Below are 26,790 nucleotides of genomic sequence, written 5' to 3' on the forward strand. Positions count from 1 at the left end.
AAGATTCCATCTTTGACGAGGCCACATAAATGGAATAGGTACTAGCTAGCTTAATAGTTAATATTTGCGCGCTAGCTCTGCATATTCAGCTAGTGTGTGTGCGCGATTGACTGGATTAACCTCACGTCAGTTACGTTCATTGAGTGCCTTTCAGACAGTGGATACGACCCCTCTGTTACCTTGCCAACTAAGGAACTGGCAGTGGATCAAACCATTGTGAGGCAAAGGGTGGGGGGGTCGCAATCTTTTGAAACTTAAAAACGCGCTATTAAGTGTCTATAATCAGCACAATTGCTTTCATTGCGTATTATTAATATTATTTAAATTACATAGTTATGTTTCAGTGATATATTGGGGGGGACAAATCATATTTTTCCCAGGATGGGGGGGGTCGTGTGTCCCCCGTCCCCCCGTGATTTCCGCCCCTGTATATATATAACGAGTGAGCGAGACACACAGAGAGAGAGAGGCAGAGAGACAGAGATAGAAAGAGAGAGAGCGAGACACAGAGAGAGAGAGGCAGAGAGGCAGAGAGACAGAGAGACAGAGAGAGAGAGAGAGAGAGAGAGAGAGGCAGAGAGACAGAGAGACAGAGAGAGCGGGAGAGAGCGAGAGAGAGACACACAGAGAGAGAGACAGAAAGAAAGAGAGAGAGAGAGAGAGAGAGAGAGAGAGAGAGAGAGAGAGAGAGAGAGAGAGAGAGAGAGAGAGAGAGAATAACAGAGAGAGAGAGAGAATAACGAAGTAATGCTGACAGAAAGGTATAGGTATCAGGCCATACTGCAGCGAGCACCAATGTGACACCGCTGTCCTTGCCTGTCGCCTGTCACAATGACACAATGGTGACCTTCAACTCCATGCACAGCACTGCGTGGCGAAGTGTGTGTAGGGTTTTCTGTGAGAATACTAATTTGATTGTGTGTGTGTGTGTGTCGGTCTCTGTCTGTCTGTCTGTTTGAGACTGACTGAGTGTGTTTGTGTGAATGCAGTCTGTATCTGTGTATATGAGTGATTGCAAGTGTGTGTGTCCCAGTCAGTCTCTTCTCTGGTTTGGCATCATAATGAATGAATGTGATAGGGACACACACTCTGATGACCTGTCGCTCCACTTTCTCATGTTGTTTTCTTTCATTTCCCACACTCCATAGAGGCCTATGGCCAGATCACTCAATGTAACGTACTGTGTGTGTGTGTGTGTGTGTGTGTGTGTGTGTGTGTGTGTGTGTGTGTGTGTGTGTGTGTGTGGTTGTGTACATCTGAGCTGCGGTGGATGACTCCCGGCAGGCCTAATACTACATGACAGTTCTGGATCGTTCATAGCTACTCAAGGCTTCCACCACTACTACCACTCTTAATATAGCCCCGTGCACATAGAAACTACGGAGACAAGATAACCACTAAACACTACAGAACACAACCTCAGCCTGATCTCAGAAACAACATTACAGCAGGTTGAAGTGATGTTGGCCCACCTCAGTGTTACTGGATTCGTTTAAGTGACGTGTATCACGGTGAGTACTGCACATTAAGCCATAAGCTGTTCGTCTGTTGCAAGGTTTTGAAGTGAATGTATTTGACTAGTTAGGCTACTATACTGACCGCATGCCTGGATTGATGGTGTTCATTCAAACAGCGTCACACTGTTGAATGGATAGGCAGTAGGGCTTTCAGGAGAATAGCTGATTCATCACATGATTTACTCACAAGTTAGTGTATATCAGGGATGGCCAACCGTGCTCCTGGAGAGCTACTGGCTATGGAGGCTTTTAAGCTGGCTCTAGCCCTGCTGTTTATAATTATTTGGTGTTAGAATGGCATTTTGTTATCAGTTGATTTATCAAACTGGATCTTAACAAGAGAATAAAGCATTTTCTTGCACTTGTAAAGTATATTGAGTTACACCCTCGTCAACTTGCCTCTAATGGTTGGGGTTAGGTTATGGGCAAGATAAGTTAGATCTGTAGGGCAACTGCTACTCAGCGCACGGCAGAGCAGTTGAAGGGTCTCCGTCTTGGCTAACGTTAGCTGCTATCGCTAAAGGCTTTGGGGAACGAGGCAAAATGGGAGGTCAGGCTGAGTTTAGCGCACACTGACAAAGTGCAAAAATGTACGTTTGGCAGTTTCTCTCTCTCTTCTCTCACGACTTCTTCCTCTGTCAACACAGAGGGTTGAACACAGAAACGAATTGCTCTGATCTGAAAACATCTGTCACCGCAACCACTAATTGCATAAAACCTAAAAATAGGAAGTGAAGTTGAAGCCAAAACAAGGAGCCAGAGGACAATCCAAAGATAGCGCTAAAGCAGCGTCTCTCGCTCTCCCAGTCTCTCACACTCTCCCAGTCTCTCTCTGCCTCTCTATTTATCCTCCCCCCCATCTCCCCCTCCCCATCTGAATAGGTCTATCGGACAATTTTCTTGGGCAACTATAACTATAACTATTTTGCCAATTGGATTGGTCCCCTCTACCACACGGAACCCCACTAATCTACCGACGGAAACGCACGAGGTGGCTAAAAACAGACCATCTTCTTGCCAGCTTGCTACCCATGGCCCGGCTAGCTGTTTGAATCGCCATGACCCCAACCAACCTCACTACTCACTGGACCCTTATGATCACTCGGCTAAGCATGCCTCTCCTTAATGTCAATATGCCCTGTCCATTGCTGTTCTGGTTAGTGTTATTTGGCTTATTTCACTGTAGAGTCTCTAGCCCTGCTCATTACACCTTATCCAACCTCAGTTCCACCACCCACACATGCGATGACATCACCTGGTTTCAATGATGTTTCTAGAGACAATATCTCTCTCATCATCACTCAATGCCTAGGTTTACCTCCACTGTATTCACATCCAACCATACCTTTGTCGGTACATTATACCTTGAAGCTATTTTATCGCCCCCAGAAACCTGCTCCTTTTACTCTCTGTTCCGGACGTCCTTGATGACCACTTCTCATAGCTTTTAGCCGTACCCTTATCCTACTCCTCCTCTGTTCATCTGGCGATGTAGAGGTGAATCCAGGCCCTGCAGTGACTAGCTCCACTCCTATTCCCCAGGCGCTCTCTTTTGATGACTTCTGTAAGCGTAATAGCCTTGGTTTCATACATGTTAACATTAGAAGCCTCCTCCCTAAGTTTGTTTTATTCACTGCTTTAGCACACTCTGCCAACCCAGATGTCCTAGCCGTGTCTGAATCCTGGCTTAGGAAGACCACCAAAAACTCTGAAATCTCCATCCCTAACTACAACATTTTCAGACAAGATAGAAAGGCCAAAGGGGGCGGTGTTGCAATCTACTGCAGAGATAGCCTGCAGAGTTCTGTCCTACTATCCAGGTCTGTACCCAAACAATTTGAACTTCTACTTTTAAAAATCCACCTCTCTAAAAACAAGTCTCTCACTGTTGCCGCCTGCTATAGACCACCCTCTAACCCCAGCTGGGCTCTGGACACTATATGTGAACTGATTGCCCCCCATCTATCTTCAGAGCTCGTGCTGCTAGGTGACCTAAACTGGGACATGCTTAACACCCCAGCCATCCTACAATCTAAGCTTGATGCCCTCAACCTCACACAAATCATCAAGGAACCTACCAGGTACCACCCCAAAGCCGTAAACACGGGCACCCTCATAGATATCACCCTAACCAACTTGCCCTCTAAATACACCTCTGCTGTTTTAAACCAAGATCTCAGCGATCACTGCCTCATTGCCTGCATCCGTAATGGGTCAGCGGTCAAACGACATCCACTCATCACTGTCAAACGCTCCCTGAAACACTTCAGCGAGCAGGCCTTTCTAATCGACCTGGCCCGGGTATCCTGGAAGGATATTGTCCTCATCCCGTCAGTAGAGGATGCCTGGTTATTTTTTTTAAATGTCTACCTCACCATCTTAAATAAGCATGCCCCATTCAAGAAATTTAGAACCAGGAACAGATATAGCCCTTGGTTCTCTCCAGACCTGACTGCCCTTAACCAGCATAAAAACATCCTGTGGCGTTCTGCATTAGCATCGAACAGCCCCCGTGATATGCAACTTTTCAGGGAAGTTGGAAACCAATATACACAGGCAGTTAGAAAAGCCAAGGCTAGCTTTTTTCAAGCAGAAATTTGCTTCCTGCAACACAAACTCAAAAAAAGTTCTGGGACACTGTAAAGTCCATGGAGAATAAGAGCACATCCTCCCAGCTGCCCACTGCACTGAGGATAGGAAACTCTGTCACCACCGATAAATCCACTATAATTGTGAATTTCAATAAGCATTTTTCTATGGCTGGCCATGCTTCCACCTGGCTACCCCTACCACGGTCAACAGCACAGCACTGCACTCCCCACAGCAACTCGCCCAAGCCTTCCCCATTTCTCCTGTGGCTCAGTTGGTAGAGCATGGTGATTGCAACGCCAGCATGGTGTGTGCAACGCCAGGGTTGTGGGTTCGATTCCCATGGGGGGCCAGTACAAAAAAATATATTAAAAAAAATAGAAATGTATGCATTCACCACTGTAAGTCGCTCTGGATAAGAGCATCTGCTAAATGACTAAAAATGTAAAAATGTAAAATGTTCTCCCAAATCCAGTCAGCTGATGTTCTGAAAGAGCTGCAAAATCTGGACCCCTACAAATCAGCCGGGCTAGACAATCTGGACCCTTTCTTTCTAAAATTATCTGCCGAAATTGTTGCAACCCCTATTACTAGCCTGTTCAACCTCTCTTTCGTGTCATCTGAGATTCCCAAAGATTGGAAAGCAGCTGCGGTCATCCCCCTCTTGAAAGGGGGGGACACTCTTAACCCAAACTGCTACAGACCTATATCTATCCTACCCTGCCTTTCTAAGGTCTTTGAAAGCCAAGTCAACAAACAGATTACCGACCATTTCGAATCCCACCGCACCTTCTCCGCTATGCAATCTGTTTTCAGAGCTGGTCATGGGTGCACCTCAGCCACGCTCAAGGTCCTAAACGATATCTTAACCGCCATCGATAAGAAACAATACTCTGCAGCCATATTCATTGACCTGGCCAAGGCTTTCGACTCTGTCAATCACCACATCCTCATCGGCAGACTCAATAGTCTTGGTTTCTCAAATGAATGCCTCGCCTGGTTCACCAACTACTTCTCTGATAGAGTTCAGTGTGTCAAATCGGAGGGCCTGTTGTCCGGACCTCTGTCAGTCTCTATGGTGGTGCCACAGGGTTCAATTCTTGGGCCGACTCTCTTCTCTGTATACATCAATGATGTCGCTCTTGCTGCTGGTGAGTCTCTGATCCAACTCTATGCAGACGACACCATTCTGTATACTTCTGGCCCTTCTTTGGACACTGTGTTAACAACCCTCCAGACGAGCTTCAATGCCATACAACTCTCCTTCCGTGGCCTCCAATTGCTCTTAAATACAAGTAAAACTAAATGCATGCTCTTCAACCGATCGCTGCCTGCACCTGCCCGCCCGTCCAGCATCACTACTCTGGACGGTTCTGACTTAGAATATGTGGACAACTACAAATCCCTAGGTGTCTGGATAGACTGTAAACTCTCCTTCCAGACTCACATTAAACATCTACAATCCAAAATTAAATCTAGAATTGGCTTCCTATTTCGCAACAAAGCATCCTTCACTCATGCTGCCAAACATACCCTCGTAAAACTGACCATCCTACTGATCCTCGACTTCGGCGATGTCATTTACAAAATAGCCTCCAATACCCTACTCAATAAATTGGATGCAGTCTATCACGGTGCCATCTATTTTGTCACCAAAGCCCCATATACTACCCACCACTGCGACCTGTACGCTCTCGTTGCCTGGCCCTCGCTTCATACTCATCGCCAAATCCACTGGCTCCAGGCCATCTACAAGACCCTGCTAGGTAAAGTTCCCCCTTATCTGAGCTCGCTGGTCACCATAGCAGCACCCACCAGTAGCACGTGCTCCAGCAGGTACAGTGAAGGAAAAAAGTATTTGATCCCCTGCTGATTTTGTACGTTTGCCCACTGACAAAGAAATGATCAGTCTATAATTTTAATGGTAGGTTTATTTGAACAGTGAGAGACAGAATAACAACAAAAAAATCCAGAAAAACACATGTCAAAAATGTTATAAATTGATTTGCATTTTAATGAGGGAAATAAGTATTTGACCCCCTCTCAATCAGAAAGATTTCTGGCTCCCAGGTGTCTTTTATACAGGTAACGAGCTGAGATTAGGAGCACACTCTTAAAGGGAGTGCTCCTAATCTCAGTTTGTTACCTGTGTAAAAGAAACCTGTCCACAGAAGCAATCAATCAATCAGATTCCAAACTCTCCACCATGGCCAAGACCAAAGAGCTCTCCAAGGATGTCAGGGACAAGATTGTAGACCTACACAAGGCTGGAATGGGCTACAAGACCATCGCCAAGCAGCTTGGTAAGAAGGTGACAACAGTTGGTGCGATTATTCGCAAATGGAAGAAACACAAAATAACTGTCAATCTGCCTCGGCCTGGGGCTCCATGCAAGATCACCTCGTGGAGTTGCAATGATCATGAGAACGGTGAGGAATCAGCCCAGAACTACATGGGAGGATCTTGTCAATGATCTCAAGGCAGCTGGGACCATAATCACCAAGAAAACAATTGGTAACACACTACGCCGTGAAGGACTGAAATCCTGCAGCGCCCGCAATGTTCCCCTGCTCAAGAAAGCACATATACATGCCCATCTGAAGTTTGCCAATGAACATCTGAATGATTCAGAGGACAACTGGGTGAAAGTGTTGTGGTCAGATGAGACCAAAATGGAGCTCTTTGGCATCAACTCAACTCGCCGTGTTTGGAGGAGGAGGAATGCTGCCTATGACCCCAAGAACACCATCCCCACCGTCAAACATGGAGGTGGAAACATTATGCTTTGGGGGTGTTTTTCTGCTAAGGGGACAGGACAACTTCACCGCATCAAAGGGTCGATGGACGGGGGCCATGTACCGTCAAATCTTGGGTGAGAACCTCCTTCCCTCAGCCAGGGCATTGAAAATGGGTCGTGGATGGGTATTCCAGCATGACAATGACCCAAAACACACGGTCAAGGCAACAAAGGAGTGGCTCAAGAAGAAGCACATTAAGGTCCTGTAGTGGCCTAGCCAGTCTCCAGACCTTAATCCCATAGAAAATCTGTGGAGGGAGCTGAAGGTTCGAGTTGCCAAACGTCAGCCTCGAAACCTTAATGACTTGGAGAAGATCTGCAAAGAGGAGTGGGACTAAATCCCTCCTGAGATGTGTGCAAACCTGGTGGCCAACTACAAGAAACGTCTGACCTCTGTGATTGCCAGGGTTTTGCCACCAAATACTAAGTCATGTTTTGCAGAGGGGTCAAATACTTATTTCCCTCATTAAAATGCAAATAATTTAATAACATTTTAGACATGCGTTTTTCTGGATTTTTTTGTTTTTATTCTGTCTCTCACTGTTCAAATACACCTACCATTAAAATTATAGACTGATCATTTCTTTGTCAGTGGGCAAATGTACAAAATCAGCAGGGGATCAAATACTTTTCCCCCCTCACTGTATATCTCACTGGTCACCCCCAAAGCCAATTCCTCCTTCGGCCGCCTCTCCTTCCAGTTCTCTGCTGCCAATGACTGGAATGAACTACAAAAATCTCTGAAACTGGAAACACTTATCTCCCTCACTAGCTTTAAGCACCAGCTGTCAGAGCAGCTCACAGATTACTGCACCTGTACATAGCCCATCTATAATTTAGCCCAAACAACTACCTCTTCCCCTACTGTATTTATTTATTTATTTGCTCCTTTGCACCCCATTATTTCTATTTCTACTTTCACTTTCTTCCACTACAAATCTACCATTCCAGTGTTTTACTTGCTATATTGTATGTACTTCGCCACCATGGCCTTTTTTTGCCTTTACCTCCCTTATCTCACCTCATTTGCTCACATATAGACTTATTTTTCTACTGTATTATTGACTGTATGTTTGTTTTACTCCATGTGTAACTCTGTCTTGTTGTATGTGTCAAACTGCTTTATTTTATCTTGGCCAGGTCGCAATTGTAAATGAGAACTTGTTCTCAACTTGCCTACCTGGTTAAATAAAGGTGAAATAGATAAATTAAATTAAAATCTCACGGGCTTGTTACTCTGGTAACGCAGTGTGTAAATTCCCATTAGCATACAGTGACCAACGTGTTCCTCTCAGATTGATAAAGGCTGCATCCCAGATGACACCCTATTCCCTTTATAGTGCACTGCTTTTGACCAAGGCCCATAGGGCCATAGAGGAAACAGGGTGCCGTTTGGGACACTCACAGAGCCTTCCCATGGCTGCCTATGTAGGTCAGGGTGAGAGGTAAAGAGCGGAAAGAGAGAGAGAAGTAGAGCAATGCAATGTGTGTGTGTGTGCGCGTGCGGCGGTGACAGGCGAAAGAGAGAGAGGTGCACAGCGACCGTGTGAGCTGTTTTTCCACATGGGTCCTGACAACTAAGAGACACACACACCTACAGTACACGGAAGAGTACTCCCATACAGATATGCACGGGGACACACTGGTGCGTGTAGATACACGGACACGGGGACACACACTGTTGCATTAGAACCTGTAATTTTAAATTATTTTTATTTGGATTTCATGTGATGGACATAAACAAAATAGTCCAGATTGGTGAAGTGAAATGAAAAAAATTACGGAGAAGTGGTGCGTGCATATGTATTCATCCCCTTCGCTATTAAGCCCCTAAATAAGATCTGGTGCAATCAATTACCTTCAGAAGTCACATAATTAGTTAAATAAAGTCCACCTGTGTTCAATCTAGGTGTCACATGATCTCAGTATACAGTTGAATTTGGAAGTGTACATACACTTAGGTTGGAGTCATTAAAACTAGTTTTTCAACCACTCCACAAATTTCTTGTTAACAAACTATAGTTTTGGCAAGTCAGTTAGGACATCTACTTTGTGCATGACACAAGTAATACAGATCAGGGTTGGGTTATAAAAAAATATATAAAACTTTGAACATCCCACGGAGCACCATTAAATCCATTATTAAATAATGGAAAGAATATGGCACCACAACAAACCTGCCAAGAGAGGGCCGCCCACCAAAACTCACGGACCAGGCAAGGAGGGCATTAATCAGAGAGGCAACAAAAAGACCAAAGATAACACTGAAGGAGCTGCAACGCTCCACAGCGGAGATTGGAGTACCTGTCCATAGGACCACTATAAGCCGTACACTCCACAGAGCTGGGCTTTACGGAAGAGTGGGCAGAAAAAAGCCATTGCTTAAAGAAAAAAATAAGCAAACACGTTTGGTGTTCTCAAAAAGGCATGTGGGAGATTCCCCAAATATATGGAAGAAGGTATTCTGGTCAGATGAAAAAAATTGAGCTTTTTGGCCATCAAGGAAAACACTATGTCTGGCGCAAACCCAACACCTCTCATCACCCCGAGAATACCATTACCACATTGAAGCATGGTGGTGGCAGCATCATACTGTGGGGATGTTTTTCCATCGGCAGGGACTGAGAAACTGGTCAAAATTGAAGGAATGATGGATGGCGCTAAATATAGGGACATTTTTGAGGGAAACCTGTTTCAGTCTTCCAGAGATGTGAGACTGGGACGGAGGTTCACCTTCCAGCAGGACAATGACCCTAAGCATACTGCTAAAGCAACACTTGAGTGGTTTAAGAGGAAACATTTAAATGTCTTGGAATGGCCTAGTCAAAGCCCAGACCACAATCCAATTGAGAATCTGTGGTATGACTTAAAGATTGCTGTACACCAGCGGAACCCATCCAACTTGAAGGAGCTGGAGCAGTTTTGCCTTGAAGAATGGGCAAAAATCCTAGTGGCTAGATGTGCCAAGCCTATAGAGACATACCCCAAGAGACTTGCAGCTGTAATTGCTGCAAAAGGTGGCTCTACAAAGTTTTGATTTTGGGGGGTTGAATAGTTATGCATGCTCAAGTTCTGTTTTTTTTTGTCTTATTCTTGTTTGTTTCACAATAAAACATACTTTGCATCTTCAAAGTGGTAGGAATGTTGTGTAAATCAAATGATACAACCCCCCCCCCCAAAAAAATATATATTTTAATTCCAGGTTGTAAAGCAACAAAATAGGAAAAATGCCAAGGGGGGTGAATACTTTCGCAAGCCACTGTACACGGACACACACACTGGTGCGTGTAGATACAGGGACACACGCACAATCTCACACACACACACTAAAGTGCATGAACACACACACCGACAAACACAGAGGATAGCAAACTTCCACATTGCAAAAATAGCAAGACAAAATTAATAAAACACACATATAGGGGAAGCAAAACGTCTCGTATTATGAGGTTGAGGTCAATTTCACTTCAATTAAGAAATCAGACTTTTAGGTAAATGTCAATTTCCAACCCTTCTTTGGAGCTAATAACATGGTATCAACCTCTAGTCTCTCAAGTCTCTCAAAGTCAAAGAGAGAGAGAGAGAGCGTGTGGAGTTATAAGGGCCTGACTGGAGCCCCTGCTGTGAGAGCTGGACGGTGCATTTGCAGAGGGGCTCACCACCGCCCCAACCACCCTGTGTGTGTGTGTGTGTGTGTGTGCGTGTGTACCTCACCAACACAGCTTGTCCACCCAGCCTCAGCACCCATGAACCTCTTCGAGGACGTTTTAGAGGAAATCAATATGATGTCCTTCACTGGGCTGTGTTTGACTGGGTTAGTTATATCAAGGGCAGATTCTCATGCAAAACGCTCTCGTTCTAACTCAAAATGTTCAGTAGACACGGTGTGTGTGTGTGTGTGTGTGTGTGCACGCGCGCATCCTGAGCTGTCGACTAGGATGTGGATCACCATGGAGACAGGGGCGCAGGCCAGACAATGACAAAGATGACCACCCCTCTCCCTCCCACCACACACACACACACTCCCCCTGTTCCTACCTCTGGGGCGATGTAGTCGGGCGTCCCACAGAAGGTGCGAGTGGTCACTCCCTCGTATATGTTCTCTTTACACATGCCAAAGTCAGCAATCTTAATGTGGCCCTCCGAGTCCAGCATCACGTTGTCCAGCTTCAGATCCCTGCAGGAGACACCCGCATCATGTGACAAGGGCCAAATGAAGATGACCATTGTATTTTAGGGCCTTTTCTACACCACTCCTATTACTTCCTTACATTTACATTATTAAATTGATGATTTAATGGTTTGACAATACACAGTGTGCGGTAAACATTGATCCTAGAATGGGATAAAGTGCCTCTGAGTTGGTATACATTGGAAGAAGATCCACCTGTAAATGATTCCTTTCTTGTGCAGGAAGAACAGGCCAACAGAGATCTCTGCTGCATAGAACCTGCAATGACATGCTCCATGTTAGACAGCCTTGAAGCCATTCATTTCAACAGGAAGGATTGTAAAGGACTGTAATGTGCTTCAGCTAGACTGGGCACATTCTGATAGATACATTCATTCTTATACCTAGGCCGTTGTTTCTCCTTCTCCTCCGTACTTTGCAGTGCCCAGTCTAGTTTCCCCTCTTCTTCTCCCTTCCCCCTCTCTCTTCCAAGCCCTCTATTTATTTATCTTTTACACACACACTCTTATTCCCCCTGACCAAAAATATAAATGCAACATGCAACAATTTCAAAGATTTTACTGATTACAGTTCATAGAAGGAAATCAGTCAATTGAAATAAATTCTATGGATTTCACATGACTGGGCAGGGGTGCAGCCATGGGTGGGCCCGGGAGGATATAGGCCCACCCACTTGGGAGCCAGGCCCAGCCAATCGGAATAAGGGCTTTATTACAGACAGAAATGCTCCTCGGCACCCCTCCTCAGATGATCCCGCAGGTGAAGAAGCCAGATGTGGAGGTCCTGGGCTGGCGTGGTTACACCTGGTCTGAGGTTGTGAGGCCGGTTGGATGTACTGCCAAATTCTCTAAAACGACGTTGGAGACGGCTTATGGTAGAGAAATGACAAAATTCGCTGGGGTCTTTTATTTCAGCTATTTAACTAGGCAAGTCATTTAAGAACAAATTCTTATTTACAATGACGGCCTACCCCGGCCAAACCCAGACGGCACTGGGCCAATTGCGCGCCGACCTATGGGACTCCCAATCACGGATGTGATACAGCCTGGAATCGAACCAGGGACTGTAGTTACGCCTCTTGCACTGAGATGCAGTGCCTTAGACCGCTGCGCCACTTGGGAGCAGAAACATGGGACCAACACTTTACATGCTGTGTTTAGATTTTTGTTCAGTATAAAAGGTGAAAGGGTAACTTACACTGCCTGAGGCTCTTTGAACTTGCCCGCTTGTTGGATGTGGTACATGAGGTCTCCCCCATTCACATACTCCATGACAAAGTACAGCCGGTCCTGAGCAGAGAGGTGTGGGAGCAAAACTCATGACTATGATTACATTTCCATTATTAGCAGCATTTAGGCTGTCCACTTTGAAGAGCTGAGACAGAATAGCCATATAAGGAATGGAACATATAGGACTAGGCCCTGCTACCATTATAACCTATACAGCTGTCAGATGTGGGCGTTAACAAGCAAGAACTGAGATAGAAAGATAATAATGGAGAAAGGTCAAGGAAAGCTATTTTCATATAGAGGGAGGGGACTCCATACGTTATGCAAAGACAGAATCCTATAAAGATAGGACTCTGTAATATGAGAATGTAGTATTTTTCACGGAGGGGCTCGGTTACGTATGTAATGGAGTCCTTCCATGGAAGGGCTCGGCTTTCCTACTCTGTATTAAAGCCTACATTGAATTCACAGGTTCTAGTAAAAGTGGTATATTTCTGAGCCAATATTCCAGCACAGAGGGAGACAGAGACAGAGGGTGTTTAATATCATATAACATTGTTTTTCAGAATGTTCTGGGTTGGCATCTGTTCTACCGTCATATACTCTGTCATGATAACAGCCATGTCAGAAAGACAGAGAGGCTTTCTTCAATATACTGTAGGACCCAGTGGCGAGGCTGTTGTGTAGTACTGAGTCACATATAGGGGATACGGTAGGAGTGTTAAGTACTATAGAAAGCAGTACAACAACATGAGAGGAAAATGAATACACTTCAGAAATATTTCCCATGTAGGACTCCATTATGCCTAGTGAAACTGAAGTAAATCCCTCAGGCAGCCTCTTAGCTGTCTGTCCTGCGCTAGTCACAGGGCGACATTTTCAAAGTGCAAAACTTAACATACACCTCACTATAAACCGGGTGGTTCGAGATCCCTGAATACTGATTGGCTAAAAGACGTGATATATCAGACTGTGTACCACAGGTATGACAAAATATGACCATTTACTGGTCTAATTACGTTGGTAACCAGTTTATAATAGCAATAAGGCACCTTGGGGGTTTGTGGTATATGGCCAATATAGCATGGCTAAGTGCTGTATCCAGGCACTTTTCATTTTTTTAAAACTTTTTTATTGAATATCCAAAACATACGATATACTTGCAGTAAAGCCGCTCAACAACTACACCATACCAGTCATCCACCAGACTCCCATTCAGAGTGACACACACATCCAGGGTCAATGCCCTGCTCAAGGGCACGTTGACAGATCTCCTCCAGACCAAAAAAGCATGAACCCGAACCCTCCAAGATCTCCCCCACAGTTCCCCAACAGCTGTCCCTCAACAATTCGAGACCCCTCCCACAGTCCCCCCCATAAATAAATAACTAATAAAAAAAATACAATTAATTCCATTCCCCACCCCCAAAAACCCGCATAAATGAACTAAAGAGAAAAAAGAAAAAGACAGTAGAAAACAGCAAACAACAATGCAAAAAAACAACAAAAAAACAAAGGACATCAAGGACAACTAAAATCATAATAGCAATGCCAACTGTATATGTTTGTGTGCATGTCTGGCACTATTACATGTATCCAGGCACTCTGCATTGCGTCGTGCTTTAGAACAGCCCTTAGCCGTGGTATATTGGCCATATACCACACCTCCTTGGGCCTTATTGCTTAAATATTATCTGGAAGTGTGTTTTAATTTGAAACTTTTCTTCAACATTGTGCGTTCTGAAGAGGCGACTATTTATGTATTCCTCAGCTTACTAAACCCTAGTTAAATTATCGCCTCCTCATAACACACATTGTTGAAGAACAGTTTGAAATTAAATCACGCTGCGAGATTATAATAAGGTTTACGGTATTTTATGCACTTTGCTCAACATAAGCTTGACATAACCTGTCAGACAAGGCAAATGGTTTCCTTAAACAATTATCCTCAAAGTGTTAGTGGCATCCTATTGTGAAGAGGATTTGGACTTCTCCTCACTTAAAATGCATCGAATTTTAGATTTCCACTTTGGGGATGTGTGTGTGTGTGTGTGTGTGTGTATGTGTGTGTGTGTATGTGTGTGTGTTGGCCACCGTACGGTGCAGATGGCGCCTGCCCTTTGTCGTCTCTGCGCGAGAGAGATTGAGGGATTAAAGATTAAGGAGGAATGAGAGAAGTGCTGAGAAAGCTGACAGATTAAAACAAACAAAAACTTCTTTGAACTTTGTGTGTGTGGTGCATATGCGTGTGTGTGTGTGGGTATATACGTGGGTGGTGTATATGTGTGTGTGTATATACGTGTGTGGTGTATATGTGTGTGTGTATATACGTGTGTGGTGTATATGTGTGTGTGTGTGGGTATATACACGTGTGTGGTGTATATGTGTGTGTGTGTGTGTGTGTGGGTATATACGTGTGTGGTGTATATGTGTGTGTGTGAGTGGGTATATACACGTGTGTGGTGTATATGTGTGTGTGGGTATATACGTGTGTGGTGTATATGTGTGTGTGGGTATATACGTGTGTGGTGTATATGTGTGTGTGGGTATATACGTGTGTGGTGTATATGTGTGTGTGGGTATATACGTGTGTGGTGTATATGTGTGTGTGGGTATATACGTGTGTGGTGTATATGTGTGTGTGGGTATATACGTGTGTGGTGTATATGTGTGTGTGGGTATATACGTGTGTGGTGTATATGTGCGTGTGGGTATATACGTGTGTGGTGTATATGTGTGTGTGGGTATATACGTGTGTGGTGTATATGTGCGTGTGGGTATATACGTGTGTGGTGTATATGTGCGTGTGGGTATATACGTGTGTGGTGTATATGTGCGTGTGGGTATATACGTGTGTGGTGTCTATGTGCGTGTGGGTATATACGTGTGTGGTGTATATGTGCGTGTGGGTATATACGTGTGTGGTGTATATGTGCGTGTGGGTATATACGTGTGTGGTGTATATGTGCGTGTGGGTATATACGTGTGTGGTGTATATGTGCGTGTGGGTATATACGTGTGTGGTGTATATGTGCGTGTGGGTATATACGTGTGTGGTGTATATGTGCGTGTGGGTATATACGTGTGTGGTGTATATGTGCGTGTGGGTATATACGTGTGTGGTGTATATGTGTGTGTGGTGTATATGTGTGTGGTGTATATGTGTGTGTGGGTATATACGTGTGTGGTGTATATGTGTGTGTGGGTATATACGTGTGTGGTGTATATGTGTGTGTGGGTATATACGTGTGTGGTGTATATGTGCGTGTGGGTATATACGTGTGTGGTGTATATGTGTGTGTGGGTATATACGTGTGTGGTGTATATGTGTGTGTGGGTATATACGTGTGTGGTGTATATGTGCGTGTGGGTATATACGTGTGTGGTGTATATGTGTGTGTGTGTGTGTGGGTATATACGTGTGTGGTGTATATGTGCGTGTCATAGAGGAGCTTGACGAGTAAGAGAAAAATAATATGTATATAGTGTGTGTGTGTGTGTGTGTGTGTGTGGGTTTGCAAATGTCAGTGTGTGTGGCCTGCACAGACACATGCAATGGCACAAACCCTACCCCATCACATCATAACCACACTTATGAGAATTGGGAGCAACGTCATCATCAACACCAATGGACAGCAAAAATAAAGTAATTGTGTGTTTGTGCATGCGGGTGTGCCCATATGCCCTCGTGTGTGTATGTGTGTGTGTTTATCCCCTTGTGCATGCGTGTGTCCGTCGTCTCCATACCACGGTCTGGAAGCAGGAGTGGAGTGAGGTGAGGAAGGGTGGTTTGTCCTGCTGGGCCAGAACTCTCTTCTCTATCATGGTACACTCCACATCATCATCCTGGATGACCACGTCCTTCTTCAGGATCTTGATGGCGTACAGATCCTCTGTGGGCTTCATCTCTGCCAGAATCACCTAGTACACAGGAACACGAGAGGTCAAAGGTTAGACCGAAGGCTTCTAAACAGGGTGGCTTAATGCGGATAGTAATGTTGTTAACTCAACTGTTTTGTTGTTACTGTATGCTTACTACTCAACTGACGCGTGGATGTACTCATTTCTTCACGTTGTGCTAGATACGGACAGTTTAAACCGAAACGTTGCATTGTACTCATTCATTATACGACTCTGTTTTGTGTAAATTATGGATGATGTGGCCAAGTCCTTGATTTTGCTCACGTACACCAACATACACTCGGATCTTACTCAATGTCAGATTTATCCGATAGATAACATCCCGCGGTACACAGGACATTGAACATGACAAGTTGGGTAGCTGATTTTAGAGGCCAATAAGAATAACTTGTGACAAATCATTGTGGTGCGGTTTCCCAAACACAGAACAAGCAAGATCAACACTAAAAAGCAAGATCAATGAAGAATCGTCATTGAAAGAGGTTTTTCTGTCCAGGACCAGGCTTAATCTGTGTCCGGGGAAACTACCACTTCATCCTCCTTAATAATACAAGTCAAATCCTGGCTCACCTTGCCGAAGCTGCCTTTCCCCAGCACGGCCAGGAAGTTGAAGTCGGTAAGTTTGACAGAGTCCAGGTTGTTATAGGGCAGATTAGACCTGCTGTCATCTGATGGAGCGATCACCTTCTTAGTACCAGGGCCCAGCTTGGCTTTCTATGTGTGGTGAGGAGAGGGGAACGGCGTGAGACACACACACACACACACACACACACTGCTGTGCAGCCTTATGTAACACAATATATCATTTATTTAAAAAATATATATTCATTTTGGAGGAGATGGAACACATAGACAGAAGGTATAAAAAAAGTAAATATGGAATTACAGTACACATACTCCTGACTTTGAATACTCCTGACTTTGTCATTATGCTAACCTATTATGGTAAAATAACTCTCATTTTTGTGGAGTTACAAGAAACCCTTAGGTCAAAATGTTGAAATTCATTTAAAGACATTTGAATGAATTACTGTCAAACCCCCTCAGTGATAATGCATTGTCATTGGTCAATGCGCCATTCAATCAGTATGTCCACCACATGCTCTTAAAAAGCTTCAAAGCTCGTCAAGTCATGCTTGGTTTAGAATCAGAGCAAGGCGGTAAACTCTCCTGGCCTCGGACACGCACATGCACTACACACACCCATTTTCACACACTCTTGCGACCTCCATTTTTCTCTGGAGGCACATTCCATCTGTTTTCCAGGAAGTGGGAACATGACAGTGTCACAACGGCCTGGGTGTCATCCTCATTCTTCACCCTTACTCACAGGGTGTCAAATCGCTCTTTTGCACCACACACACACACACACACACACACACAGACACACACAGACACACACACACACACACACACACACACACACACACACACACACACACACACACACACACACACACACACGAGCCTGGGCCTAATCGAGCAGCCGGCACACTCATGCTTAAACCCGGTCCACACCACAGCTCATCCTGTCTGTCTAGTACACTGGACAGGCTGGCAGCCACGCACATTACAAACTACACACAACAATAAAGCAGCCCATTTGTGTAGAATATACGACAATCCAAATAAACTGAACCAAAGACATTTGATCCCATTGGAATCCGTCCAATAAATTGACACGTCACGTGTGTGAGGTTCTCTGTGTCAATCTACTGCTGTTTCCCCTTGGTGTTCGTGGCTAGTCGAGGTGCAATAAACCGGTCAGGCGGCTTTAGTTTGGTTAATGGCGTCTGCATACAAGTCCAGATAATTCCTAGCCCCTCACCAATCTTCACTTCATGTAGATCTGACAGGATTTGATAGGCATATGCAAAAGGTTCTAGCTCCACCCTGCCCTGATAGGCTAGGTGAAGACTTTACTCCTGGCCTATTCAGATAGGTGTCTATGCTGCAGTGGCTAGGGGTTGTTTAGTGGGCGGGGCCTAGAAATAACTAGTAAGGTATAGGCAGCACACTATTGGGCTATGCAGACCACAGCACACCTACAAGCGAAGCCAACGAGGAGAAGAGACTCGCAAAAGCGGCCTTACTTCCTCTCGGACGCACCTGAACTTGGCTGGCTTTGTCCTTGGCCTGGCCCTGGAACCACAGCAGGGGAGAGGTGAACGGAGAACGGCTGACAGCTGAGACACAGCCATACTTTCAGAAGCACTACCATACAGACATGCTTTATGTCAGGAGCACAGTCACTCATAACACCAACGCATTGACAACACAGATATTTTATCTCAGGAGCACAGTCGCTCATAACACTATGACAACACAGACACATTGTATCTCAGGAGCACAGTCGCTCATAACACTAATGCATTGACAACACAGATATTTTATCTCAGGAGCACAGTCACTCATAACACAGACACATTTTATCTCAGGAGCACAGTCTCTCATAACACTATGACAACAAAGACACATTTTATCTCAGGAGCAGAGTCACTCATAACACTATGACAACACAGACATTTTATTTCAGGACCACAGTTGCTCATACTGGTTTTACAATGAAGTGCTATGGTGGCATCTAGTGGTAACTGGTGGAGACAACTTGAGGGAAAAGTCCAACTATAGCTTTCTTATTACGTTTCTTTCTCACTAACAAAAGACAAAACAAATGCATTCAGAATAATTTTGAGCTGATAGAGTTTGTCTAAAGTGCCATTTCCTTTACAAGGGGTCAGGTATGACAAGTCAAATTCCTAAGCAAAAGACCACAAACTGACACTATGAAATTGAGGGTCTAAAACCATAAACCAGTAAGTCATAAATGATGCTTTTCATGATAACTCTATGTAATGATACAGAGTGCATTCAAAAAGTATTCAGACCCCTTGACCTTTTCCACATTTTGTTACGGTACAGCCTTATTCTAAAATACCCCATAATGATAAAGCAAAAACAGGTTTTTAGACATTTTTGCAAATGTTTCAGACCCTTTACCCAGTACTTTGCCAAAGAGTTCAATCTTGGTTTCATCAGACCATAATTTAGGTGCCATTTGGCAAACTCCTTGTGGGCTGTCATGTGCCTTTTACTGAGGAGTGGCTTCCGCCTGGCCACTCTACCATTAAAGCCTGATTGGTGGAGTGCTGCAGAGATGGGATAACCTTCCAGAAGGCCAACCATCTCCACAGAGGATCTCGGGTTCTTGCTCACCTCCCTGACCAAGGCCCTTCTCCCCCAATTGCTCAGTTTGGCAGGGCGGACAGCTCTAGGAAGAATCTTGGTGGTTCCAAACTTCTTCCATTTAAGAATAATGGAGGGCAGTGTTCTCAGGGACCTTCAATGCTGCAGAAATATTTTGGTACCTTTCCCCAGATCTGTGCCTTGACACAATCTTGTCTCGGAGCTCTACGAACAATTCCTTCGACCTCGTGGCTTTGTTTTTGCTCTGACATGCAGTGTCAACTGTGGGACCTTATATAGACAGGTGTGTGCCTTTCCAAATCATGTCCAATCAATTAAACTTACCACAGGGGGACTCCAAACAACTTGCAGAAACATCTCAAGGATTATCAAAGGAAACAGGATGCACCAGAGCTCAATTTCGAGTCTCATAGCAGAGGGTCTGAATACTTATGTAAATAAAGTATTTCTGTGTTTTATTTGTAATAATTTTGCTAAAATGTAAAAAAAAAACTGTTTTCGCTTTGTCATTATGGGGTACTGTATGCAGATTGATGAGGAAAATAAGGCTGTAACGTAATAAAATGTGGAAAAAGGGAAGGGGTCTGAATACACTGTAAATTGTGCTGTATTCGATTCACTGCACCCACATGCAATGCATTTTAAAACCTGGCTTGATACTGCCCTCTTGTGGATAAGCGATGAACAACGTGATAGAATTCAACTCATCAAATCCAAGTTTATTGGTTGCGTACACAGTTTAGCAGATGTATTAGCGGGTTCAACGAAATGCTTGTGTTTATAAAGATATAGTAAAAGCCACGTTATGGCCCTATAAAATCAACACTGAACAAATGGAGACGGGCCTAACTAACTGTGCTGTCCATCTTTGTTTTTCCCTCTCATTGCTATAGGAACACGGCTTAACTTCCACCCCTGTACAGACCAAGCATCCAAAAATAACCTATAGGCCACAAACGAGGAAGATGAAAATATGACCAGATAGTGATGAAAGACAAATTAAAAATGAGAAAACGTTTGATGACAGACACAGACAGACAGAGCGACAACCAGACACCATACACAGACAGACTGAACGACAGACGTTACAATGTAGCCAGACAGACATGGACGGGAAACATTTACTAACAATCTCCTTCCAACCAGTTATAACCCAATGAGGAGTCCCCCCCCCTCCATATCCCCCCCCCCCCTTTTTTGACTACAGTATCCATGGATACCCCCTACACAGTTGAGGAAGGAATAGGAGGAGGGGGAGAGGTCCCGTGTGGCTCAGTTGATAGAGCATGGCGTTTGCAACGCCAGGGTTGTGGGTTCGATTCCCACGGGGGACCAGTACAGAAAATGTATAAACTCACTACTGTAAGTATCTCTGGATAAGAGTGTCTGCTAAATCACCAAAAAATGAATAATAAAGAAGAGGTGGACTGGTAGACCAGAGAAAAAAAGATAAGAGGGGGAGGGAGAGAGAAGAAGAATAACAGAGTGTGTCGTGCATGTGGGAGGTGGGTTGGCTGCAATGTCCCTGTAATGAACAGGCACTGAAACGTATCTATTGTCATACACTTCTGTCCTTGGGGTCTACAGAGGTTATTGCCTGTTTTCCTATTGGATGATAAAATGAGGAAGTAGCCCTGTAGGACACTTGTATTTTCAGCATCTTGCATTTTGTATACTATCCTATTTTATTGTGGAAGTAGCCTACTTGTACGTATATAGTTCCATAAACACTATCTTTGTAGTGAATAATATTTATATAAAGAAAAGCAATATTCACTTTTATTGCAGGACCATTTTCAGTCACATTTCCCTTCCAGCTTGACAGCTTTACACTTGGTTTTCTCAACTAAATACAAGGCTATTTACAGCTCCAGTCAATGATTTATGAGAGCAATTCCTGCTATCTGATGGCTCTTGTTCGTGCGCTAATTCCAACCCCAAACTGAGAACAAATTGTTAGTAAACTGGATCTATTTGCAGTAGCCTTAAACCACGTACAAATGATCAGAGCGGAAGAGAGTGAGAAAGCTTGTGATTGGACACAAAGGAGGTAGATAAAAAGAGGAAGACAAAAAGAGGAACAGAGGTGAGGAAAGGAGACAGCGGAAGGGAGGAGGAGAGCGAGGAGAGGAGCAGAGGAGAGGAGAGATACCTTTAGGAAGTGATAGTTAATTTGGCAATCCTGGAAGAGAGGGAGAGAGACGGGGAAAAGGGAGGAGAGAAACTCAGGCATTAGATTTGACAAGACAAAGGGTGGGCATCTAGAGGTCTCACAGAGCACAGATGAGAGGAGAGAGTTACGGTGAGGGAGAGGGAGAAAAAGGAAGAGAGAGAGAAGAGCAGGCAGAGAGTGAGAGGGGGGAGGGAGACAGGGGAAGAGAGATGGGGAGAAACAGGAAGAGGGAGGAAGAGACAGACAGAAAGAGAAAGAGGGAGAGCTATTTTCTTGGACCAAACTTGTCTCAGTCAGACAGACACAGTACTTACTGTAAATAACAACAGGAAGTGACCTCAGCCCATTAACTCCTGACCTTTCATACATACTAGCCAAAGCAAGAATGATCTTTTACAATTCACCTAAATTTGTGAAAGACATGGAAGAAATATTGCCTAATGCCAGACATACCAACCTTAAGATATCTTGTCAGTGGGCCACAGAAATAGAGCAACTAGACAGGATTACAATTAAGTGCTATAGACAGGAACTTTTTGAGCCCTCACACTCTCTAGCTCACATTGCTTCATATGTCTAGCCTGGTAACCCATGGCAATCCAAGCACACACAGCACATCGGAATACCAAAGGGTTGTTCGTTTGAAATAAATTAGGGGAAAAAAACACAAACCAAAGAGTACTTGAATAAGAGATGTGCTGCAATTCAGTTAGCATCCAGAAAATGGCATCCTATTCCCTATCTAGTGCACTACTTTTGACCAGGGCCAATAGGGCTCTGTTCAATGGGCTCTGGTTAAAAGTAGTGCACTATGTAGGGAATAGGGTGCCATTTGGGACCTTAACACTGTATTGGCTCTCTATAAGACATCAAAATGGCTGTGTAAATTAAGGACACACAAACAGGTATTGAGACATTTGTTTCCCTGGACGAGCACAAGTCTTCCCTTCTCCCTTGCTCAACGTGTTCACAACAGACATTGCTTGTTTTTGACACAAGTTAGAAGCTTGTGTGTGTGTGTGTGTGTGTGTGTGTGTGTGTGTGTGTGTGTGTGTGTGTGTCATATGTACAAAAAGTAATCAACATAAGGGAATTTCGTATATTTTTTTCCACCCAATTTAACGAAAATCCAATAACAGGGTGACAATTTTAGTTGATTTCACGTTTAATTCACGGTAGCTGACAACTCAACCAAATGTAAATAAAAAAATAGACATTGAACTGATGTCTGTGCCCAGTGGGTATTGTATTGTGAAAGTCTGGACAGTTATTGTTGAATGAATGAATGACTCCCATCTCAAAAACGGTCTATAAAGTCCTATTATACTGTATGTGCAACAACTCTCCACAGGGTTTCAAACAATCTCCAACTAGAATAATGACTAGCTGTCTGTATTGTGAGGGTAGAGGACAGTTGTCTGTGTTATCAATAGGAGATGACATCCTGCTCTGTCTGTTGTGCTGTGGATGACGTGGGACGTGTATAACAGGTGGGAGTCAGAGAGAGATAGCGAGAGAGATGGAGAGAGAGAGAGTGTGTGTTTGTGTGAGAGAGATAGCGAGAGAGACAGAGATAGCGAGAGAGAGAACCTGACAGGTCCCTTATCACTGAGTACAGGAGTAGAGTGAGATGTGTTGTCTGCCTGGGGGAGTGTTTGTGTATTAGGGGAAAGGGGGTGGGGTCTGCCTGGGGGAGTGTTTGTGTATTAGGGGAAAGGGGGTGGGGTCTGCCTGGGGGAGTGTTTGTGTATTAGGGGAAAGGGGGTGGGGTCTGCCTGGGGGAGTGTTTGTGTATTAGGGGAAAGGGGGTGGGGTCTGCCTGGGGGAGTGTTTGTGTATTAGGGGAAAGGGGGTGGGGTCTGCCTGGGGGAGTGGTTGTGTATTAGGGGAAAGGGGGTGGGGTCTGCCTGGGGGAGTGGTTGTGTATTAGGGGAAAGGGGGTGGGGTCTGCCTGGGGGAGTGGTTGTGTATTAGGGGAAAGGGGGTGGGGTCTGCCTAAAGGGGGTTAGTTTTGTGTGTGTTCTGACACATTGTAGGGGCACCCTGCCTCCGAACCACACTGAGTCAACACACGGGTCAATGGGGGGCATTGGTGTGTGTTTGGATGTGTGTGAGTGCATCTACCTATCTATGTATGCGTGTGTGTGTTAGTGTGAGGGAGGAGGGTAGCTGATAGTTGCTATGACGACTGCAAACCAGCAGGGTGCCGTTGCTATGACTCCCTCCACTCTAACCCCCTCCATCCCTCCACTCTAACCCCTCCACTCTATCCCCTCCATCCCTCCACTCTACCCCCTCCATCCCTCCACTCTACCCCCTCCATCCCTCCACTCTAACCCCATCCCTCCACTCTAACCCCTCCATCCCTCCACTCTACCCCCTCCATCCCTCCACTCTAACCCCTCCATCCCTCCACTCTACCCCCTCCATCCCTCCACTCTACCCCCTCCATCCCTCCACTCTAACCCCTCCATCCCTCCACTCTAACCCCTCCATCCCTCCACTCTAACCGCTCCACACTAACCCCTCCATTCCTCCACTCTAACCACTCCACTCTACCCCCTCCATCCTTCCACTCTACCCCCTCCATCCCTCCACTCTAACCCCTCCATCCCTCCACTCTAACCCCTCCATCCCTCCACTCTAACCGCTCCACACTAACCCCTCCATCCCTCCACTCTAACCACTCCACTCTACCCCCTCCATCCCGCCACTCTAACCCCTCCATCCCTCCACTCTAACCCCTCCATCCCTCCACTCTAACCCCTCCATCCCTCCACTCTAACCCCTCCATCCCTCCACTCTAACCCCTCTACACTAACCCCTCCATCCCTCCACTCTAACCCCTCTACACTAACCCCTCCATCCCTCCACTCTAACCCCTCCATCCCTCCACTCTAACCCCTCCATCCCTCCACTCTAACCCCTCCATCCCTCCACTCTAACCGCTCCACACTAACCCCTCCATCCCTCCACTCTAACCCCTCCACTCTACCCCCTCCATCCCGCCACTCTAACCCCTCCATCCCTCCACTCTAACCCCTCCATCCCTCCACTCTAACCCCTCCATCCCTCCACTCTAACCGCTCCACACTAACCCCTCCATCCCTCCACTCTAACCACTCCACTCTACCCCCTCCATCCCGCCACTCTAACCCCTCCATCCCTCCACTCTAACCCCTCCATCCCTCCACTCTAACCCCTCCATCCCTCCACTCTAACCCCTCCATCCCTCCACTCTAACCCCTCTACACTAACCCCTCCATCCCTCCACTCTAACCCCTCTACACTAACCCCTCCATCCCTCCACTCTAACCCCTCCATCCCTCCACTCTAACCCCTCCATCCCTCCACTCTAACCCCTCCATCCCCTCCACTCTAACCGCTCCACACTAACCCCTCCATCCCTCCACTCTAACCCCTCCACTCTACCCCCTCCATCCCGCCACTCTAACCCCTCCATCCCTCCACTCTAACCCCTCCATCCCTCCACTCTAACCCCTCCATCCCTCCACTCTAACCGCTCCACACTAACCCCTCCATCCCTCCACTCTAACCGCTCCACTCTAACCCCTCCATCCCTCCACTCTAACCCCTCCATCCCTCCACTCTACCCCCTCCATCCCTCTACTCTAACCACCCCATCCCTCCACACTAACCCCTCCATCCCTCCACTCTAACCCCTCCACTCTACCCCCTCCATCCCTCCACTCTACCCCCTCCATCCCTCCACTCTACCCCCTCCACTCTACCCCCTCCACCCCTCCACTCTAACCCCTCCATCCCTCCACTCTAAACCCTCCATCCCTCCACTCTAAACCCTCCACCCCTCCACTCTACCCCCTCCATCCCTCCACTCTAAACCCTCCATCCCTCCACTCTAACCCCTCCATCCCTCCACTCTAAACCCTCCATCCCTCCACTCTAAACCCTCCATCCCTCCACTCTAAACCCTCCATCCCTCCACTCTAAACCCTCAATCCCTCCACTCTAAACCCTCCATCCCTCCACTCTAAACCCTCCATCCCTCCACTCTAACCCCTCCATCCCTCCACTCTAAACCCTCCATCCCTCCACTCTAAACCCTCCATCCCTCCACTCTACCCCCTCCATCCCTCCACTCTAAACCCTCCATCCCTCCACTCTAAACCCTCCATCCCTCCACTCTAAACCCTCCATCCCTCCACTCTAAACCCTCCATCCCTCCACTCTAAACCCTCCATCCCTCCACTCTAACCCCTCCATCCCTCCACTCTAAACCCTCCATCCCTCCACTCTAAACCCTCCATCCCTCCACTCTAAACCCTCCATCCCTCCACTCTAAACCCTCCATCCCTCCACTCTAAACCCTCCATCCCTCCACTCTAAACCCTCCATCCCTCCACTCTAACCCCTCCATCCCTCCACTCTAAACCCTCCATCCCTCCACTCTACCCCCTCCATCCCTCCACTCTAACCCCTCCATCCCTCCACTCTACCCCCTCCATCCCTCCACTCTAAACCCTCCATCCCTCCACTCTAACCCCTCTAACAGTTCTAGAATGAAAATCTAATGCAGAGGTGGTTTGAGCAAAAACCTTTTTTTTAAAAAACATACTCAATATACTTTAAAATGACTAAACCCAAATTTTAACTGTTTAGAAATAATAATGAACATACATTCAAACAGTTTATTGACTGTCCAGCTAGGTTATAATCACTGTGCATAGTCAATGAACCTTCATTCAAACAGTTTCTTGACTGTCCAGCTCGGTTATAATCACTGCGCATAGTCAATGAACCTTCATTCAAACAGTTTCTTGACTGTCCAGCTTGATAATAATCACTAGTCAGTCAGGGAGCATTGAAAATTCCAAAAACGATAGAGAACTATTTTATGCAAATTTTTACGGCAAGGAAATATATATATTTTTAAATCACTGTGGCTTTCGGGACCTCGTTAAAGACTGAATGCGGCCCCAGGGGCAAAATGAGTGACACCCCTGATCTACTGCCCATAACACAAGTGATAGATATCTTTCTATCCATATCACGCAATCAATTATGGAGCTTTTGGAATAGAATTAAAATATAAAACTAAAACTGATATTCTCAGGAGTGACGGACTAATCCTTCCAGCCCAAATCCATGTTCGTGCTGATGAACTGACAGCTTTACAGTGACAC

General features: G+C 45.6%; 1 protein-coding gene across 3 annotated transcripts in view; it reads right to left on the reverse strand.

The window, feature by feature from the left end:
- Window positions 1-26,790, reverse strand: part of LOC115208609 (protein kinase C alpha type) — a 214,987-nt gene that overhangs the window by 38,164 nt on the left and 150,033 nt on the right. The window contains exons 9-15 of one of the 3 annotated variants that reach the window (XM_029776803.1): window positions 21,605-21,634; window positions 18,355-18,387; window positions 16,816-16,959; window positions 16,072-16,245; window positions 12,293-12,384; window positions 11,291-11,353; window positions 10,942-11,080 (exon numbers count right to left, since the gene is read on the reverse strand). In XM_029776803.1, the coding sequence (XP_029632663.1) occupies window positions 10,942-11,080; window positions 11,291-11,353; window positions 12,293-12,384; window positions 16,072-16,245; window positions 16,816-16,959; window positions 18,355-18,387; window positions 21,605-21,634 (675 nt within the window). The remainder of the gene's footprint in view (window positions 1-10,941; window positions 11,081-11,290; window positions 11,354-12,292; window positions 12,385-16,071; window positions 16,246-16,815; window positions 16,960-18,354; window positions 18,388-21,604; window positions 21,635-26,790) is intronic. The other 2 variants (XM_029776804.1, XM_029776805.1) reach the window with 2 other exon arrangements.

Source organism: Salmo trutta, chromosome 14 (genome assembly GCF_901001165.1).
Source record: "Salmo trutta chromosome 14, fSalTru1.1, whole genome shotgun sequence".
In the NCBI taxonomy this organism is placed as follows: domain Eukaryota; kingdom Metazoa; phylum Chordata; class Actinopteri; order Salmoniformes; family Salmonidae; genus Salmo; species Salmo trutta.